At 34.2% G+C, this 22,372-nt stretch overlaps 1 protein-coding gene across 1 annotated transcript; it reads right to left on the bottom strand.

Moving 5' to 3' along the window:
• Positions 1–366: 366 nt before the first annotated feature.
• On the bottom strand, positions 367–22,367 carry LOC138711942 (phospholipase A2 inhibitor beta-like). The gene is made up of 2 exons (XM_069843244.1): positions 22,124–22,367; positions 367–3,181 (listed from the first exon to the last, which is right to left on the bottom strand). Exon 2 carries the CDS (start codon positions 3,061–3,063, stop codon positions 1,993–1,995), a length of 1,071 nt encoding a protein of 356 aa, XP_069699345.1. The 5' UTR covers positions 3,064–3,181; positions 22,124–22,367; the 3' UTR covers positions 367–1,992.
• Between the last annotated feature and the right edge of the window lie 5 nt (positions 22,368–22,372).

The raw sequence follows: 22,372 nt of genomic DNA, 5'->3' as shown, positions 1-22,372 counted from the left end.
TACTTTTTACTTTATAACTGTATAAATATTTTTTTTATTTTTATATTCAACATTGTTTATGTTTAAGAAACGTAAAAAATTATATATTACAGTTATATGAACACTAATAAATATAATATAATTATTAAAAACTTAGTAAAAGTCAGACATGTTTCGGAGATGCTTCTCCATCCTCAGTGACTTTACCACGACGGCTGGTTCAGGTGATCGAACCGCGTTGTTGCTTGGCTGTTCTATGCCCTCATACACATAATGTCAGTCGAATGGAGCTGTTGTAATACGTAATACAGGCCCAGCAAGGAGGGGGAATCTTTGCTTCAAGGATCAATGTAAATATTATGTTAGATAGAATACAATGTGTTATCGTTAATAGTAATAATTTATTATTACCAGGAAATCAGAACATGTATTTGTAAATGTACATGAAAAGAAGCGACATAGATACAGTAAATAAATTGTAAGTCACAGAAATAAACTTGTATTTTTTAAATTGAATTATTTTACCACGCTTTATCAACTGCTAGAATTACTGGTATCTAGCATGTGAATGAGATACAGGTGATAATGTCAGCGAAATGAGTCCAGCGTTCAGCGCCGAAAGTTACCCAGCATTTGGTCTTAATGGATTAAGGGAAAACTTGCCTTAAAATAATATGATTAATATTAAAGAAAGAACTTTTATATAACAGCATGTTCTATTAAATATAAATCTAACCCCCGTACGAGTAAAACTCGTGTTCGGTGGGGGGGGGGGCAATTGAGCGTACAGTAGCTTAATATATAATTTCCAAGAAAGGAAGGTAATATTATACTTAAAATGAAAATAACTCCAATATTGTATTTAGTAAGCATTTAATATTAGTAAGAAGCCTGAATGAAAGTTTTCTAGGTAAACTTGATCGTAAAAGAGTAAACTGAGAATAAAATTAATTGAAGTGAAACATCATCAAATCATAAGATAATTAAAATATGTAAGCAAAAAATATGATAGTAATTTAAAGAGCGTATTCTACATATTTCTTTTTTATTTTAAATTTTAATTTAAATGTTAGAGTTTTAAATATACGTAGATGCTTCGAAATGGCTCATTATACATTTTAATCTATAATTAAAACTGCATTCTTTGCCAGCAATTGTGACGCATTTTGTCTCTTCAAAATATATTTCTTTTTGTAAGTATTATTTTTTTCTTTCGTGGAATAAAGTTAATAACGTACGTAGCCTACATTTAAACATACTTTTAATTGAATTTCCCTTTCGATATAGAAATGACTTCACGTTCTCCTTACTCTCCCAGCTTCAATGCTAGTACGTACGAAACCTCCAACCAAACCTTGACAGAGAGCGTAAAGGATAGATCCGATATGGAAAAGTAAACAAGCCCTAGCCTGTTTTCCCCATCTTCGTCCACTACTCCGCCATCAGTTACCATGTATCTCTCCGACTGGGACCCGAACTTCGAATTCTTATTATCACCTGAAAAGCACAGAGGAGATTGAAATCTAATTTGGAATATATTGAATAACACTTTCGAGAATTGTCTATGTACGTATGATTGTCGCAACAATGTGCTGAACTGCAAAAACTTATCAGCACGCATTTGTGATTAGCACGCGTACCGAAGACTAGAAACAAAAATTAAAACGGCAGTCCGCAAAATGCAGTTAATCATCATATCTTCTCGCATTGTTCCTTTAGAAGTGCAAGAATTAGCGTAAAAGATGTTTAACGAAACATTATAAACAAGTTGGTAAAGAATGTAAGACTAAAACATTTAAAACTTATTTTGAAAGTCTGGCAATAAAATTTCAGATGAGCATAAATGTTAGTGAACACCTAAATTTACCAAATTCAATTTATATTACACTCCGTTAACGATGCATAAAAATAAATAAACTTTGAAGGAATCTCTCTTTCTTAAGTTAAAGCTACATTTAATTCATCATCAGTCTATTCATTATTAAACGTTATAATATTAAGATTATATTTTTATTAGTTACTTAAAAGTCGTACTGAAGAGTTTGAGGAAATTTCAGAAGAGGTGTGCCGTTTCTGTATAGTAACATTCGGAAACATTTTGTTCACAATAAAATAACAGAAAATAAAGGTGGGCACAGAAAATACTGCCGTTAAGATAATCCAGAGTAAATAGGAAATGTTCTCCCCAGGTTCCGGTGGGCTTGTTGGCTTCGGCTCAGAATCCGGGCTGATAGTCTTTACGGCAATTGACTCTCTCCTGTGTGACAATGTGTCAGAGATCGTTGTAGACGACTCTGTGTGTTTGTTACACAATTTTATCTTGTCTTCCTCTCTCCACTCCCTCCAGCTGAAGTCTTTATTCCTACACTTGATAGGGCGATAATGACTTTTATCCCAGAAGTGTATCCAACACAGTAGGTCTTCAAACTGGCGTCCACACTTCCATTGGTTGCTGCGTATGTTTAACTCCTCCAGATGAGGAAGCGAAGCTAAGATTTCCAATCCCAACACTTTCAATCTGTTGTTGCTTAGATTGAGGGACTTCAAATTGGGTATTTGTGAGAAAGAAGATGGGGAGATTTCAGATATCATACAATGACTGAGGTCTAGGGATGATATTGAGGGTGGTCCTGACAACAGAGGAGTCTGTGATGTTAATCTGGTGAGAGGGTTGTGGCTGAAAGACACGGATTTGAGCAAAGGATTCTCAGAGAAGATGTCTGCCTTTATCCAATAAAGATAATTGTGGGAGAGATCGAGATACGTAAGGTCTATAAGCCTGACGAATGTGCTTATGTCAATAACCTCAATCTTGCAATAGGCGAGAAGTAGTATCCGCATTGTCTCGTAGCCCCGAAAGGTGGTGTTGTTGAGTTCCCCTAGATCATTGAAAGACATGTTCAGCCTGAAGAATGAAATTCCTTCGCCATTCGGTGGAGGTACTTCCTGTAGTCCTCGCTCCCCGCATTGCGCATCCACTGCCTCATCCTGGATCGAGCACTGGCAGTGGAGTGGGCAAAGCTCACAGAGGTTCACTTCATGCACCAGCAACAACAAGAAGGCGAACTGCTTCACTCTCTTCATCAAGATTTACATTCAGTTCTGAGACGTTACGTTTCCGCTTCTGTAGCGCGTTGTTGTGTTTTCAGTTTTTCTGAGGGAGCGGAAACATCTGAATTCTTCCCGACCTTTCTTCAAAGTTCTGGAAAAAAAATTTAATAGCATATGTTTTATTTCTCAATACGATGTAATAAATATTTATGTTGGTAGTGATGTTGATACATTATTGAATAATAATAATAATAATAATAATAATAATAATAATAATAATAATAATAATAATAATAATCCACTGTTTAAAGCTCCATTAAAAGTAACAAAGTTCTGAATGATAGCTAGATATTAAACATAAGTTTAAAGTTACCAAGATAAACCAGAAAGTGCATAATTACAAATAGAGGTTAGTAGGCCTAGATATGAAGCAACAGATTTGAAATGCTGACTGATGACTACAAGGCAATGACAAGATAAATTACGGTAGTCTAGATAGCCATGGACTGAATAAAGAAAAAAAGAACTACCGATTTAATACTTGAGAATAACGATTATGAATACGTTGGTTATAGTGGCACTCGTGACCATTTACAATAAACTAGACTGGTCGGGAAAAAGAGTAGAAGTTAAAGTATGCAACTTTTCAGTACAATCAATTTAATGGTTCACAATCTTGCTAATGTTACGTACTAGAAAACTGATTTTTACACATTTATTGCATGGAAATGAATACTTTGAATTAAACTAGAGAAACGGTTATGGAATTATATGGAAATAAAGAAAAGTTGACTTATACTGTCTGGACCACAATCTGACAGTGACTTATTCTAAACAGATCCAGCCAGAAGTACTAACTTATGCAACATTTTAATACTCTTGTTACTAGTAACAGTGAAGTAATTAACAACTTTCTTTTCAGCCCATGACCTTATTGCACTAAAACAATAAAAATAAAATTTCTCATCATTAGAAAAAATCTATAAACTGGGGCCTCCGAGAACAATCTTCATTCATTACCTGTCACTTAGTGGTCTCATAATGCTATTTACAATCGCTGAACATAAAACAATAAAAAAATTAGTGATTCGAAATGTCATCACCTGGTTGAATATTAATTTAATTAAACGTGAGAGAAATCATCCTCATTACAATACATATCTCGGGCCCCTGAGGTTTTCAGTGTCATATAGAATTCATGGAACACTAGATTTATCAATGACAGAAGGTTCAAAGATCTTTTTTTTTTCTCTTTTCACACAGGTAAGGTACTCTAATACAACGTCCTGGGTACTAAATCAACTTCTGTCTGACCTCTTCGCAAAGCACAGATGGTCCTGAATGGTTCTACCTCATTTAGAGAAGTTTCGAACAAAATATTTCTTGTGTCCTTAACATAGCGGAACCATTTGATATCATGCCAAAGAAAGGCATTACCACTAGTCACTAGTGCCTTTTTTCTCATCATCATACTAGTCTTTAGTAAATCAGCAAAATCTAAGAAATTTCTATGAAAAAGTTTCACTACCTTAAATTTATTTTTCTTTCTAACTCCACGCATAACTGGTACCAGACACATGGGTGTGCTATTGGAACATCCAGACGTTTCTTTTGCTTCTCTTTTAGACCATGATCCACGGCCCATTCCATATAACTGTGGCCACTAGCCATACATTTATGGTCAATCAATTCAAGATTAGGATTTTTTTCATTGCTATAAGAAACATAATTGACACATGCGAATTTTTATTTTGTCCTTCGCATGCGTCTAAGTAAAGAACTATTCTACTTACTTCAGGTAGCAGTGAAGTAATTTCTTTGTAGACACAAGTCCCAATTTGATTGCCTCCTCGTCCACCTTCAGCTTCATGCTACATGACATACTTTTACGTCTCCACTTCTTGTTTCATATATAGCCAGATTGAATGTCCATAGTTGTCTTTTGTAAAATGCAACAGATGAATTGAGAAAAGGGATTGGTAGACACTGTTGCAAGTCAAAGATGTAGCAGCGTAATGCACTGTCTGTCTTCGTCAACTTCTTATCTTTGTACTTCATAAGATATCCATTATATGCTTCAGCATAGTGCATATTGATCTCCTCTTGAATTTGATTTCTCTCTGTTTCATCCTGCGAAACTTTCAGTTTGTTTGCTAATATGTCATATTTATAGCATGTATCTACTTTTTGGTTCTTTGAATCAAATATGGGTCTTGAAACTGGGTGTTCCTGGTATTTTACACAGTATAGTTTGTACATTTCCTGCAGATTGAGTTGTCGTGGTAAATATTTCCTTGTGATATTTCCACGAGTGTAGTGAGACTCGTATAATAGAAAGGAGTGAATATGATCCTGAACTTCCTTAATTTTCTCTCACAATGCTTGTTAGATGGAGATTCAAGGTCTCACTTGTCATCGCATACTTGGCCTGAAACATTTACGTTTCTGTTTTTAAGTGCAAGGCTTATGAACTCATTTGTCTCATCAAAAGTTTTCTTGAAGTAACCTTTACAAACAGGAATTTTCTGACCATTGACGTTCAAGTGAAATATGTATGTAAATAAACGAATTTTTTTTCTGGATCCTGTATCCTCTTTCTAGATGTTGCAGTAGATTCAGAATCAATCAAACTAAGTAAGCTACGAAGGATATAACAACAAACTGACTTATACTATTAGAGCCAAGGAAGATCTGAAGATTGGTATGGTCATAATAAAAGTTGACTTGTATTCTTTTTCCCAAGCAGGATTTATCTCATTTTATTTATATTAAAACAACCATTCGTGGCCTTGGTTTGACAAGGTTCTAACTAACAAAATTGGCAAAAATGTGCTTTTCATTTGTAATCACTCTTTATAATACTGTCTAGCTTATAAATACATTTCAGCACCATTTGTTGAAAAATGAACGAACTAGCAAAGTGGCAGATTCTATCTGATGACAACTTTGGAAAATATTTATTTTGACAAAGTTCTAACTGCAAACTGCTACTACTCTCTCGCAAATATCCAGGAATTTAATTTGTGTTATGCACAGCTAAGCATGATATCATATTTTATTTGTAATTTTCATGGCATATTGACAAGTATATGAGTAATGTGTTCAGATTATTGATAATTAATTGAAAACAAATATAAGTATACCGGTACTTTTTTCTATAAGAAACAGCTATCAGCATAAAGAAAGTGGGATATCAAAGTTCTGACGATATGTTCCGTGATGACTACCCTCATGATTACATTCCTCCTACTTCATCTGATAATGAAGAAAAAACCCCAAGAACGTAATGACCTAGCTTGAGTCGTAAGATGTGATCTACAATGCTATTTGTGAGTTTTGATAAGCTATTACAAATTAAGACTCTGCATTTATAATTTTACAGTGAATTTCCTTCCAAAGGATATGGTTTCTTTGCCAATAAATTGTCTGCTTACCGTTATATGCCTGAAATAAGGCATAATGAAGGTATAAATTGGAAGGAAACAGAGTGAAGTTGACCACAAAGTTAATTAAAATTGAAAGCGTTTGAAATACATTTTCATCATCTCAGCAATTTTTTTCAATTAGGTGAGGTACACAATGAAGAAAGTTTTGCGAAAATAGGATAGCCAAACAATACGTAAGATGATTTTTATATTCAATCCCTTCGTTTTCCACTCAGCTATTTTGTTCACGTGTTCATAACATTTACACACATTACTTAAAATATACATTACTTAAAATATACATTTTTTATTCGTCAATAATAAATATGATGACTATATTCACTTCCAAGAAACTGCTTCTTAAACCAATATTTTTAATTGTGTAATTATGTGTTTAGTTAAAAAAATATAATACAAACAACATAAAATATATCAATACATTTAAATAATACAAACGACATTGAAATTATAATAGGTGTAATAACAACAAAAAATATATATGTAGCTATTAACTTCAGAAACAACCAACAAAATATACCAAAAAATAAAGTAGGGAAAATAGTGTCTAAACCGCAGTCATGGAATACAATATTCGAAGTAGACATTCTCCACATATAACATCAAGTGAGGCTGGCCTTCCGTGAAAAGTGATATAACAGAGATCTGATTGTTTTCACAAAATATAATTTTAATTTCTGTAATTTGTTGTTGTTGATTAGTCAACTGTCCGAAGACAGGTCTGAACCTCACAAGTGATACAAGAAGTCACCAGTTATGAGGCAACTAGGCCAGGAGAAAATGGGGTAGGGTGGTCAGTTCCATTCCTCCTCCATTACATACTTCGCAGACTAGCTACGTATTATACTAGTCAGACTTCAGATGCATACAAACAATTGTTCTTCCTCTGACATATATCGTCAAGTGAGATGTACTGCCTGATAATAGATGCACATATCAGTCAGAACCTCAATCAGAGGATCTTCTGTAATTTATTTAACGTTAATTGTTATCGAATTATAAATTAAAAGAGAACAATTTTTTTCAGAGTTTAAATGTTTTGTGTAATGAATAAAAATAGTTTGACAAAGTTCCATCAGCACTTAGAACCTTATCTCACCCTGAAAATTCATTATGGAAGGATATAGTTCTAACTGAAAAATTAGATATTCTAAATGAAATTAATAAGTGGTCTAATTAGGCTATGAAAGTATGTAATTATAAGTTCAATGCTTTAAGATACCACAAGTAACATTTCATAAGTATAAGAAACTAAATGTTCATATTACAATAAATTGAAACTTTGAAGCTCTGTATCTCAAAAGTATGGAAAAAGCAGTTGCAACCTTGTCAAACCAAGGCCACGCATTGTGTTTTACATTGAATTATTACATTATTTTGCTTACATTGTTTATAGCAATCGTAGAACATGTCATGGTGTAACATAATATTGACTTATCTTATTTTTGCAATATTTTTACTTATACTCTTTTTCCCGAGCAGTCAAGCATTATCCTTAGGACATATCGTTTCCATTCTAGTAAGAATTGTATTATAAACTAATCAGACATTCACAAGTAGAGGGCTCTTTGGTTATGTAGTTAGTACGACACATCTCTGCTTGAGACCATATAGAACTAACATAAGGCAGAGGCTATACACCTAGATTGACCGATGAGAATCGAATTACACTAATGCTGTTCAAAGTTAATGTGATTGTTCTCCTTCCTACGTTTTGTATCGTCTCTACTTCGTTGTATCAGCAATCAAACAATTACGTCAGACTCGCAGTCTCAACGGGCAGCAATACATTACAATACGAAGTAAATGCACAGTTAATTATTATAAGTAAAAATGGTTTACAATAAAAATAAACATGTTCTAAATTATAAATAAGTAATGTTCAAAGAGTTCAAAATAAAGGGTTCTTACAACGTCAAATGTTCAGTTCTTTTTATTCTAAGAAGCCTTTTGTTCCTATCATTTCAGCTTTGATTCGACTCTTTTTCTGGATCTTCTTATTATAACCTCGAATGTATAGTTGTTCAGAATTACAATTGTTCGCATTGGGAGTAAGTAATTACCATGACAACAAGCATTCGTTAAGCTTAACTAAATTACCGGAAAATTATCAGCACTCGTATTGTAGAAGATAAATTACATACCAAAATGCTGTATTAAGAAGCAGCTGTACATATTTACTAATTATTTGGTCAGTATGGCACATAGCCATCGCTTGAGATAACACAGTTAAAATACAATATAAAGTTTACATGTCCAGCTTCAAAGAAAATTAATTCTCCATCAACTGTTTTTGTAGCTAGAAACTGTGTTGCTTAGATCACATAGAGAACGTATAAAATAATAATAATAATAATAATAATAATAATAATAATAATAATAATAATAATAATAATAATAATAATAATAATAATTTTATTTATAAGCAATTATTAAAATTTCGTACACGATTAATTCATAAATGCTAACAGCTGCGCTAATGACGTTCGAGCAATACAGTATTTCAACATAAACGTAATGGACTGTTAGTTTAAAAAGTATTTTTTTTGTTAAATTTGTAAATATTATAGTACCGGTATTTATAATTATTATACATAATATTTGTTAATGGGAACATTATGAAAATTATAACATTCTATTATGAAAATTATGCATAATTTTCACAAATAATTACAAGCAAAAGATACATACTGTACTATATACTAGGTATATAAAAATCCCATTACCTGTAGTGGTTATTGTAGTAGTGTGATTTCTAGGAACAGTGAAGTTCATTAATAATATCACTAATGAGTTCGTAATCATGTGTCAGGATTTGTGGCCACCCGGAAGTTCAGTTGGTAGAGCAACTGGGTAGGTACAGAGCTGAAATCTGGGTTTCAAACCCATATAGTGGAGGGATTTTTTTGGTTGCCGAACTTCCAGAATCACATCTTGATTCTACTCAGCAAAAAAGCGATGGGAGCAGTGTTGAATTCAGATCTTTTCTTCCGGATAGGATTTATACTAACCGGGTGTGGGGGTTGAGATGGTACCGACAGAACAAATTTCATACCTTACCAAGAACAACAGAGGCAGTTTACACAGAAGTTAACATGGAAAAAATGTAGTCATTTGAAGAATTGAAGCTTTCGATCGTTTATAATTTTTAAATATTACTAAATGTTAATATAGACATCAACATGTAAAACATGGTGAATATGAACAATCCTTTGGTGTAAAATTATTATACAGAGAGGGTGTTCAGTGTTCTTCTTACGTAAACCGCCTAAATTTAGTACAACTATAATTACGCGTCAATTACATTAGATGAATGCGTCTTCCAGTAATGTTTCCAAAGTTCTTAAATATATGTATTAGAGATGAACAAAACTAACTGCCGCTCTCTCGCTGTGTTTGCTGCATTTGTCTTTCGAGTCTCGGCTCGTCATTCTCGTGATCTTCGAGTCTCGCTCGTCATTCTCGAAATAGCATTTGGTCGGCGTTGAAAGACTTCGTAACTTTAAATAACATACATAATTGAAATAAATAACATAAATGTTTAAATAAGACAAAACAGAACAGTATCTTAGTTATCAAAATGTTCTGGTTTTATTATATGATATTATATATGGTTATATAAATATAAAAAAAACAATTCTCAAATAAATTTGCATTTCTAAGAAACATATAACATGACATTAATATCGTTTTACTTGAGATCGCACACTTGATCTTAAACATATGAAAAGAAAATTCCTAGCCTTTTAATAAGGGCCTGGTAATTAAATAAAGACTGGAGAACGGATTATTATACATTGAAAGGTAGAGATGTTTCAAATAGGCTACTTGATTGTTTATACATAGGCTATAATAACAGTTGCCAAAGTAGATAAAAGTTCAGTCAGGTATAAACAACTGTGGCGATTCAAGACTGTTTGACTTCGGGATTTCGGGAGATGATCAATCGAGTCTCGTAAGACTCGGAAGTCTTTACGTCAAGGACGCGACGTAATACAAAATTATCGTGCGGGTTTTCGGCTTTGCGGGCGCTGTTAGTCTCGCTTTCTCAATCGTTGTTCATCTCTAGTGTGTATGTATGTATGTATGTATGTATGTATGTATGTATGTATGTATGTATGTATGTATGTATGTATGTATGTATGTATGTATGTATGTATGTATGTATGTATGTATGTATGTATGTATGTATGTATGTATGTATGTATGTATGTATGTATGTATGTATGTATGTATGTATGTATGTATTTATTTATTTATTGAACACTACAATTGGGTATACACCCGGTGGCAGTGATATATAATGTACAATAATAACATTACAATAAATATTAATAAAATTTCCAATAATTGCAGGAATAAAAATAATAATAAATAAAATAAACGTAAATCTCATTCTAACTATAATTAAATAGATGCAATAAACCTAGGACTGTAAATAAAAACTATGCTATAATAACGTCTACAATAAGCAAAAGTAATTACATATCACCTTAATTAATTACATATAAACTTAATTACATATCATCTTAATTAATTAGATATCAAATTAATAATACAACTTAGATAATTACACTGGACCTTCAATTACATTTTCAATCTAATCTTCTCAACCTCCTCTTAAATGTATTGATTTTGAGAGGACCACCCCGAAAGATCGCCGCAGGTAAGCTGTTTCATTCTTCTATTGTGCGGTTAACAAATGAAAAATTTGCCACGTCCGTTCTTTGTTTTCTGCATTTAAACTTCCTAATATGATCAGCCCTGCCTAAGTATGATGGTATTACTAATCTAGCATTGATGTCGGTCCATGTTTTATGTCCCATTTGTGCCTTAAACAATTCGGTCAGTCTGGTTTTTCGTCGCCTTGATTTGAGAAATTCCCACCCTATGTCTTTTACTATCTCTTCGCCATGTCCCCTTACCATTTTTACTTATTTTTCAGCCCTGTGTTGGACCTTTTCTATTGAATCGATTTGGTTTTGTCTGTACGGATCCCAACCTACTGCTCCATATTCCATAATTGGACGAAGAAGGGTTTTGTACGCTAATTCTTTTGACCTTCGATTAGATTTCTTGAGAATACTCAGAGAGAAATGTAGTGCTTTCCAGGCTTTCCTTGTGGTATTAGTGACTTGTTACTAGTGACTTGACACTGATATTAACACCTCGTCTGTTTTTTCTTTCCTAAAGTTTCAAGGTAAATGTTGGATTCATATCACACAGTTTACAAAATACACCAGCCCCAGTACGGTCGAAATACAACCGATCCTATTTTTTAGTTTCCCATCGTTTTTCATATTTGATTTCAAGTCCAACCGTTTTATTTATTACCAACAGCTCTAGATGAAGGTAACCAGATGGAATTACCAGTTCACAGATTCCACTTTCACTTATAGTCAATTGAGAATTTTTTCATTAAATGTATCGGAGTAGAGCAACAAGTTAATATTACTAAATTCAATATTTTGAAATTAAAGGACGAGGAAGCTAAGCAAAATTATCAGGTCGAAATTTCGAATAGGTTTGCCACTTTAGAAAGTTCCGACGAAGTTGAGAAAGAATTAGATGTTAATAGCGTGTGGGAAAATATCAGAGATAGTATCAAAATTGCAGCTGAGCAGAGCATAGGTTATTATGAAACTAAGAAAAAGAAACCGTGGTTTGATGAAGATTGTTGCATGGTAGTAGAAAGAAGGAAACAGGCAAAATTGAAATTCTTACAGGATCCAGTTGAGGAGAAGAGAGATAATTATTTCAATGAAAGACGGGAAGCAAGTCGTACACTTAGGAATAAAAAGAGAGGTTACTTGAAGGAAAAACTGAATGAGGTAGAAACAAATAGTAAGAATAAAAACATTCGAGATTTATATAAGGGTATAAAGGAATTTAAGAACGGATATCAGCCAAGGGTAAACGTGATCAAGGATGAGAATGGTGACTTGCTTGCAGACTCTCCATCAATCCTAAACAGATGGAAAAACTATTTTGCGCAACTACTAAATGTACATAGGCCAAATAGAAATGATCGGGACGAAATTGAAATACAAACTGCTGAGCCATTTATACCCGAACCCACGCTTTCAGAAGTCGAAATTGCGATAGAAAATCTGAAAAAGTACAAGTCTCCAGGTATCGATCAAATTCCAGCAGAATTAATACAAGAGGGTGGGAGTGCATTATATAGCGAAATTTATAAACTTGTACTTGCTATTTGGGAAAAGGAAATTGTACCAGAACAATGGAAGGAGTCCATAATTGTACCTATTTTTAAAAAGGGGGACAAAACCAACTGTGGTAACTTTCGAGGAATATCACTTTTGTTGACGTCGTACAAAATTTTGTCCAATATTCTTTTGAGAAGATTAACTCCGTACGTAGATGAAATTATTGGGTATCATCAGTGCGGTTTTCGGCGTAATAGATCGACAATTGATCAGATTTTTTGTATTCGACAGATAATGGAGAAAAAATGGGAGTATAAGGGTACAGTACATCAGTTATTCATAGATTTCAAAAAGGCTTATGACTCGGTTAAGAGGGAAGTATTATATGATATTCTTATTGAATTTGGTATTCCCAAGAAACTAGTTCGATTAATTAAAATGTGTCTCAGTGAAACATACAGCAGAGTCCGTATAGGTCAGTTTCTATCTGATGCTTTTCCAATTCACTGCGGGCTAAAGCAAGGAGATGCACTATCACCTTTACTTTTTAACTTCGCGCTAGAATATGCCATTAGGAAAGTTCAGGATAACAGGCAGGGTTTGGAATTGAACGGGTTACATCAGCTTCTTGTCTATGCAGATGACGTGAATATGTTAGGAGAAAATACACAAACGATTAGGGAAAACACGGAAATTTTACTTGAAGCAAGTAGAGCGATCGGTTTGGAAGTGAATCCCGAAAAGACAAAGTATATGATTATGTCTCGTGACCAGAATATTGTACGAAATGGAAATATAAAAATTGGAGATTTATCCTTCGAAGAGGTGGAAAAGTTCAAATATCTTGGAGCAACAGTAACAAATATAAATGACACTCGGGAGGAAATTAAACTCAGAATAAATATGGGAAATGCGTGTTATTATTCGGTTGAGAAGCTCTTATCATCCAGTCTGCTGTCGAAAAATCTGAAAGTTAGAATTTATAAAACAGTTATATTACCGGTTCTTCTGTATGGTTGTGAAACTTGGACTCTCACTCTGAGAGAGGAACATAGATTCAGGGTGTTTGAGAATAAGGTGCTAAGGAAAATATTTGGGGCTAAGCGGGATGAAGTTACAGGAGAATGGAGAAAGTTACACAACACAGAACTGCACGCATTGTATTCTTCACCTGACATAATTAGGAACATTAAATCCAGACGTTTGAGATGGGCAGGGTATGTAGCACGTATGGGCGAATCCAGAAATGCATATAGAGTGTTAGTTGGGAGACCGGAGGGAAAAAGACCTTTAGGGAGGCCGAGACGTAGATGGGAGGATAATATTAAAATGGATTTGAGGGAGGTGGGATATGATGATAGAGACTGGATTAATCTTGCACAGGATAGGGACCGCTGGCGGGCTTATGTGAGGGCGGCAATGAACCTTCGGGTTCCTTAAAAGCCATTTGTAAGTAAGTAAGTAATGTATCGGATGCATTTTCCGTTACTCATCAGTACGCATTTTCTTTTCAGGAAAAGTAAACAATCTGTTGTTTTGCCATCGTACAGAGAAATACTTGTGTATATATATATATATATATATATATATATATATATATATATATATATATATATATATATATGCTATGCTACAACTATTTTAGTGAAGAAAATTATTATATTTGTTAAGCAAAACTAACACTGGAAATTATGTCAATAAAACACAACACATCTCCCTTCTTTAATAGTAACAATCAAGACTGAAAGTTCATACCGTTTGAATTTCAACTATTCGAGATCGACCGGCAGACTTAGCAATGCGAATTGAATCGGCAACTGTGTTTTCTGTAATCTCCTACATTTAAAAAATTGTCTTTCAAAGAAACAACTACCTGAATATCTATATAACGGAATTTATTTTAGTTACTGAAAAGCCATATCAAATTGATATGTAATATTGTGTAAATGATATTTTTTAATTTAAAAAATCTGAGATAGAGTGTTAGTTGAGAGACCGAAGGGAAAAAGACCTTTGGGGAGGCCTAGATGTAGATGGGAGGATAATATTAAAATGGATTTGAGGGAGGTGGGATATGATGATAGAGACTGAATTAATCTTGCACAGGATAGGGACCGATGGCGGGCTTATGTGAGGGCTGCAATGAACCTGCGAGTTCCTTAGGCCTAAAAGTCATTTGTATTGCATATTGAGATCTCGTGGAGGGACATCTGGAATTCGTGGGAGGAGGAATTTCCCCCATGGGCTACCCTCTGAATTCATCACTGGGTGGAAGCGTAATGCTGACAACATTCTGGTGCTAAGGTTATGAGATCATAGAGATCTACCTATATATTCCCTAATATCTCTGCCTGTCATGACTGATATAATGGTAATGTGTTAAAAATTATGTTAAGGAAATTACTTAGTGCACATTATCTTCGAAAAGGATCAGTGATTAATGTTTTCAGAGCGAAAAAACCTTCCCATTTAGCCTATAAACGAACGAAAGAAAAATAAACACTTTTTCAGAAGGTGAAAATAACTTAAATTTACGGAATAAACAAGAAAATATCGAAAAGCTATATTTTTCGATAAAATCGTCTTGTGTATTATTTTATTCAAGAATAACGTTATTCATAGAATATAAATTATTGGATCTGTTCCATGTGCATTACTCCCGAATGAGTTCACAAAAATAGAGACAGACGTCATGTATGTCAAAATATATCTTCTCAATATGATTGTGCAATGAAGCGTATTTTCGTGAAAATCACGAAATTGATTTATGTCGCATAAAATGCTCTGTTTAAAGCAAGTGAACCCATAAGTAAAAAAGCATTTGTAACACATCCCAATATGAGTTTTATGCGTTTCGTAACAACTCAATTTCTGTATCAAGTTGTGAATGTTGTAACTGTCTATACTTCATTTTCTTGAACTATTATTCAAAAGTAATACATAAATAAAATCATTATGAGATAATATGCACCCAAGTAAGAAGCTGTTTAGGTATATGTGAAGTGATCCCCTAAAGGTCATGAAGGTCCACATAATAGCGGGAGGTTAAGACTCCCAGCAGTAAAGTCAGCGCAGTGGATTTTTAGAGAATGTAAACAGTCAGCAAGGTAGTGCTGCTTATGATTAGGTTTTCTCCGGAGCGGTTGTTTTCGAGGTTTCAATCGGAGACCTCTGGTTACCTCCGATTATGCCGCGCAGGTTGTATATGTGCCGTGGCGCAGACATGCACTTTCCGCTGAGCATTCCTTTAATCGGATCAGGTAGTGATTCGAGTCCGCTGACGTCCGCGTATCTTTTAAAATAAGTTCTAATTTGTTGTTGTTTAATCTCTCTTTTATGTTAATTTCTCTCTCTTTCTTCGGCTCTTTTTTTTTGTGTTTCTTAAAGTGCTACGTTAGCTGACAGATTTTTTTTCTAGTTTTGAAATTCATAGTATATGTGGAAAGCCGTATTAGTTTTATGTCATTGATCAAATTCAATCTAACTGCAAAACTAACGCAGAAGTAAAGCTTTTCAGTAGCTAATGTAAACATTTATACTTTAATTCTCCTAGAAACTTCGTTTAATCCCAAACAGGGTTTGTCAATTATTATTCTAATCGGTTTAGTTAACGTAAAATATATTAAGGGAGCTTCAGAATGAAACAAAAGAAACGTGGGCATCAATGGGATAAAGTTTACTGTCCAACATAGCCTAATTTATTCAGATTCTTCACCGGACAGGATTGTAATTATTGTGTTAAAGGCTGTCAGTATTTGAACTGCCTCTTCTAAAACGCGCCACTCTTGCTCTGTAATAAAAATATAAGTGGATATCAACTTAAGAATAATTGTAATTATATTATTACTAGATATTTCTTTAGTTTCAGTCAGAAATATTTTAATCCAAACAGTAAAATATAACTCAAGTTGTCTAAACAGTAAAGTATAACTCAAGTCGTCTTGTAAATATTTCATTTGTTTTTTATTGCCTCGAAAGTTACGTTTTAAAGAAATTTCAAGACTTTTTCATAGACTGTGAGCCTTTGGGAACAATAGCACTAAAACAATTTAAAAAGAAATCGTATCAAATGTTTTGCGTAATTGTTTTCATCAAGTTCGCGATTGTGCGATCGCTTCAAATGGTCTAACAAATTCGAAGTTCCACCACCCTTAGAGTAAATTCGCCCACAAAGTTTACAGTGTGCGACTTTATTATTACCTTCAACTAAATTAAAGAATTTCCATGCGACGGATATCCGATTTGCTGCCATTTTATTCCCCTCACAACTACAGTCAGTCCGTACGCGCTGGTCGTCTTTGAGCTAACTGTCGCTTCGCTCCGAACACCCGCAACCCTCCGTATGTACCCTGTTCCACCTACGGTACTATCGGAGATCACCGGTGGAGAGCTTTATTCTTAATCTCCGATTCCTCCGCGGTAGTAGTCACTCCGATAAGCAGCACTGCAGCAAGGTCAAATGCTCTTGATCTCCCATGTGGTTGGGCGGTAGAAGGAGAGTACAGGCTAAGGTGTATTTACATTCTACAACGCGGGGTGGTAATCAGCGCCACTTTCAACTTCTTTCCCAACCGAGATGGTGTAGTACATTGCGCCATCGACATAATTATGTAAAGTGCAAATAACGTCAAAAAGTGCAACGTATGTAAAGTGCGGCACGCTAACATTTTCCTTCCCACTTTCCCAGACTTAGGACTGGCTACAAAAGTACGTAGGTGTGGTTAAAAAGATTACTCTTAGTAACTTTGTCATTTATAAAATGGTTAAAAAGGTTAAGCTTAGTAACTTCGTTACTTATACAATGAACATTCCTCTGAACTTCATTTATTTTTCATGAGTCGTATGAGAGTTTAGACACAAATGAATAACTAGCTAGTGGGCGTGTGTTGTGACCTATTTTGTTATGTGTTGTGATCTATTTTGTTATGATATAGAACAGTTATTTCCAAACGTTGGCAAACCGTACCAACTTATAGATAGATTCAATATCGATAGAACAGTTGTTACCAACCATTGGCAAACTGTACCAACCTATAGACAGATTTAATATCGATAAAACTCCCTCGATTTTGTTTACCGTATTACTCCTGGTACAATCTAGAAATCTATGTGGCGTAGTTTACAAATCTTCGTGCCGCACTCTACATATATAATTTTCATTCAATTACAAATTCTGGGTTAACCGTGGCGCATATTACATACATCCTCTACAATTATCCATTGCTCTGGTTGTTCAGACAACCGATAATAATGTCAGTAGGGATGTCAGTCCTACATGTCCGCTGTCTTTTCCCCAAAGAAAGTACTCCTGCAATTAATTTCTAGGGACACCCGATTTTCGCGAATCATTTTTTCTAATTTCTGATAATTGAATCAAAAGAATTAAATTGTTATAGGTACGAAAGAGACTCGTTCTGTAGAAGAATGAGTCTATTTCATATGTATAAAATTTTAACTCTGTTACTCAACTAGCAGATATTCGTTAAAAAAAATCTTTCCTGAAATTCGGTTGCCTGTACATCATTTTGAATTCCAGAGTCATAGTGCTGCCGAGAGAATTACATAAAATAGAGAAAATCCGTGGCTCCATCGGGAATTGAATCCGTGACCGTCCTGTCAATACAGAACCAGAGATGTATTCAAATCCATTGTCTACGAAATCGGTTAGGATAAATGATCGTTTCGACGAATTCCCGTACGGTCTGATCGGGGTCTTAACCGAGACTCCACCGCACGCCTCCGACTACATCTATCTTATATGTAATTAATTTACATAAAATACGTTTAGCCTATCAATAATAATGATTTCTAACTTAATGTTTTCATTAACGAAAATAGGCACTTAAAAGATACATTAATGTTAAAAAGACTTCGCTTCGGTTCACCTACGCGTAAAAATGCATGGAAAGGAGTACCAATCTTACAACACTGAGACGCTCTTCACTAAGAGTAATGACTACATGGATTAGCTTTGAGACTATTGCAACTCTCTGAACTTGGAGAAATTCGCAACGAAAAGTAGAAATAATTCTACACAATGCAATTAGTTCCTCGAAACGTAGGATTCTGGGGTAATATTGAGTAACTACATTACTCTCTTCACATTACGCAAGACACAAAAATTAAATTAAACCGTTGGGATAGATATTGAGTTCATCTCCATTTTGTCTTGGTTTATTTTACTCGATTTAAAAGTTCATCGATCATTACTTTATTATTACTTATGGTTTTAGAGAACCCGGAGGTTCACTGCCATCCTTAACGTCCGCCATCGATCCCTATCATGAGCAAGATTAATTCAGTCTCTACCGTCAATATCCCAACTCCCTCAAATCCATTGTAATATTATCCTCCCATCTACGTCTTGGACTCTCCAAAGGTCTTATTCCTCCGGCCTCCCAACTAACACTCTATATGAATTTATGGATTCGCCCATACATGCTATATGCCATCCCCATGTCAAACGTCTGGATTTAATGTTCCTAATTATGTCAGATGAAGAATACAATGCGTGCAGTTCTACTTGTGTAACTTTCTCTATTCTCCTCTAACTTTATCCCTCTTAGCCCCGAATATTTTCTTAAGCACCTTACTCTGTAGCACTCTTAATCTCTATTCCTCTCCCGAAGTGAGAGTCCAAGTTTCATAACCATACAAAACTGGCGATATAACTGTTTTACTTACTTACTCATTTACAAATGGCTTTTAAGGAACCCGCAGGTTCATTGCCGCCCTCCATAAGGCCGCCTTCGGTCCCTATCCTGTGCAAGATTAATCCAGTATCTATCGTCATATCCCATCTCTCTTAAATCCATTTTAATATTATCCTCCCATCTACGTCTCTTCCTCCCAAAGGTATTTTTCCTACCGACCTCCCAACTAACAAACTGTTTTATAAATTCTAACTTTCAATTCTTTTGAAAGCAAACTGAATGATAAAAGCTTCTCAGCTGAACAATAGCAGACATTTCCCATATTTATTCTGCGTTTATTTTCCTCTCGAGTGACATTCATATTTGTTACTGTTGCTCCAAGGTACTTGAATTTTTCCACTTTTTTAAAGGATAAATTTCCAATTTTTATATTTCCATTTTGTGCTATATTCTGGTCATGAAGCATAATCACATACTTTGTTTTTTCGAGGATTACTTCCAAACCAATCTCCTTACTTGCTTCAAGTAAAATTCCCATTTTTTCTCTAATAGCTTGTGGATTTTCTCCTGACATATTCACGTCATTCGTATAGACAAGATTATCGATAACTTATTAAAATGATTTTATGTGCATAATTTCGGAATACTGAACATACACAAAATTAGTCCAGTAGTTTAAAAAAAATCGTTGCACCCAGACCGATCGAGAGTGCGGGCTGACATAAATGGCATACACAAAAAGATCAGGAATGCTGAAAACGCACATTTTCGAGACAATGTCCGAATATACTGTATATTTTTTACATCATATTTTTTTTTATTGTATCACAGAAGAAACTATTAGAATTTTATATGATATTCCAGCTTTACATTTTCGTACTTTGTTGTCATGCAGTCCCAATATAAATTGTTTGTATACTTGAATGTGATGATCCTGATAAAGTGATGATAATTTTGATATCACCAAACTAAAAATAGGTATCCTACCTCAGTGATACGGATCTGTCTAGGTGAATTGTACTTTCACCACATTCATGATGGCCGATTGTGAAACATTATCAGAAGAGATTTTCGTAACAATCTAAAGTAGGTCTACAGGAAATAAGTCCATGATTTCTAAGAAATAAGTTCACCTACGTGCTGTATATCATGTAAGATTTTAGACATTCGATGTAATGTAATTAAGAACTAGGAGAACATCAGTCTCAGCTATTATATTCACACTAAATTGTTTCGTTTTTGGGAATATTAACTTACATGTATTATACATACACACACTAACACACATAATCAATCTAATATGATATTATTAAATCATGAACATAAAATAATTAACAAACAGTATTATAGTGCTATGGCGTCTGTAAAATGTATGCAATAGGTCACGCAAACATTAAAATTTATGAATATAAAGTTTAAATCTAAGGTTTTCGATACAGATCCTGTCAGCGAAAAGTATTTTTTAAGGTGAATGTATTTAATGAGAGAAATAAGTTAGGTAAATCTACAGAAGAACTACTGTAGATTAAAGGGAGTACCATTTTTAATACTTTCGTACTACGAATAGTATAGAGTAGGCTATTAAGCACATCATTTTACTTTCCGGCATCCAGTACTTTCCACAGAGTACAACTATTCACCTCTTGTACTTAGTAATAAATGCATGTATCGCCGCCTTATTGTCCACATCAGAACATAGCAACATTTAAATACAAAAACACGATTGTTAATTATGTCGAAATACGACCTCCTTCAACAGTAATCTCTATCTCCACTGACACTAAAAATATATTTTTGCTGGTACTGTCCAGACCCCAACACAACTGTCAAGATATTTGCACTTGAATCTCTCGAGCAAACTTAAATATCTCATCAGTACTTGCCATTACAGCGACGATACATCCAATCATTACTACGTACAACAGGTGGATAGTTCTGTGTTATTGTGTGGAAGCATTGAACGCCAGAAAGTAAAAGCACGTGACTAGTAGACCTACTCTATACTGTTCTTAGTATGCAATTGTTAAATAAATAGTACCTTGCATGGTCTAGTTCTTCTGTAGAATTACCATACATTAGTAAAATTCTGTGTAGTTCCTATATTTAGGGATATCTACAGTTTAGTTACTTCGTGGAACGATTTCTTTACAACTGTTTATTTATTTTTCCACTGTCGTGTTTAATCTCCATTTTCTTAGAGATTTAGTCCTACATTCCAGTTTTGTGTGGAGCACTGTGAATATCTTTGTACCAACATCAGACTCTCTCTCAATGGGAGATTTCCTTGTTGTATGATCAGCACGACGTAGGATCACCGCAAAGAAGTCGCAGAACAAGTATAAGACAAGAACAAACACCCAGTTCCGTGGAATTCAAATAAATGTCCGCCCAAGCCTGAACCTCGGACCTTATGATTTGGAAGCGCATGCGATCTCCACTGATCCTATAGCTGTAGTATTTCTTTACGATATCAAGGAGTCTTTTTTTCTGAGTTGTTTCCATACTAGTGATAAAGATGATTGTGAATTAATAATAATAATAATAATAATAATAATAATAATAATAATAATAATAATTTATTCTGGTGGACCTAAAGCTATCAGGCCTTCTCTTCACACCACCAGAGAATAGGCCTAAATTACAAAATAATGACGGTAAAAATTAATATATCCCCTGACATTCTTGCCTTTCGGTTAAGCCTATAGTAATGTCTTTACGAAAGATTACATCGTTAACCATTTATGTTATTATTATTATTATTATTATTATTATTATTATTATTATTATTATTATTATTCTATACACTGAAAATAAATCGAAAGTTTCTTACCTTATAGGATGAGTTTACTTGATGTAGATTATGTAGAAAATGAGAGTGGAATATGGTACTACACAATAATAGTTAACGAATATTTCTTGTGTAATAATTTTATACATTAATGCTGCCGCTTTATTTTCAGAAGTATCATCATAGTAGAAGAAAGATAGTGACACAGTTATCGCTCGTTGTCCAATGTACTCAAATCTACAAGACGTACTGCGCAATTTATTAAGATAATGTACGTAGAACGATAAAGAT

The sequence above is a fragment of the Periplaneta americana genome, chromosome 13 (assembly GCF_040183065.1).
Source record: "Periplaneta americana isolate PAMFEO1 chromosome 13, P.americana_PAMFEO1_priV1, whole genome shotgun sequence".
NCBI lineage: Eukaryota > Metazoa > Arthropoda > Insecta > Blattodea > Blattidae > Periplaneta > Periplaneta americana.
The sequence above is the reverse complement of the archived record's forward strand: the minus strand, read 5'-3'. Positions and strand labels throughout refer to the sequence as shown.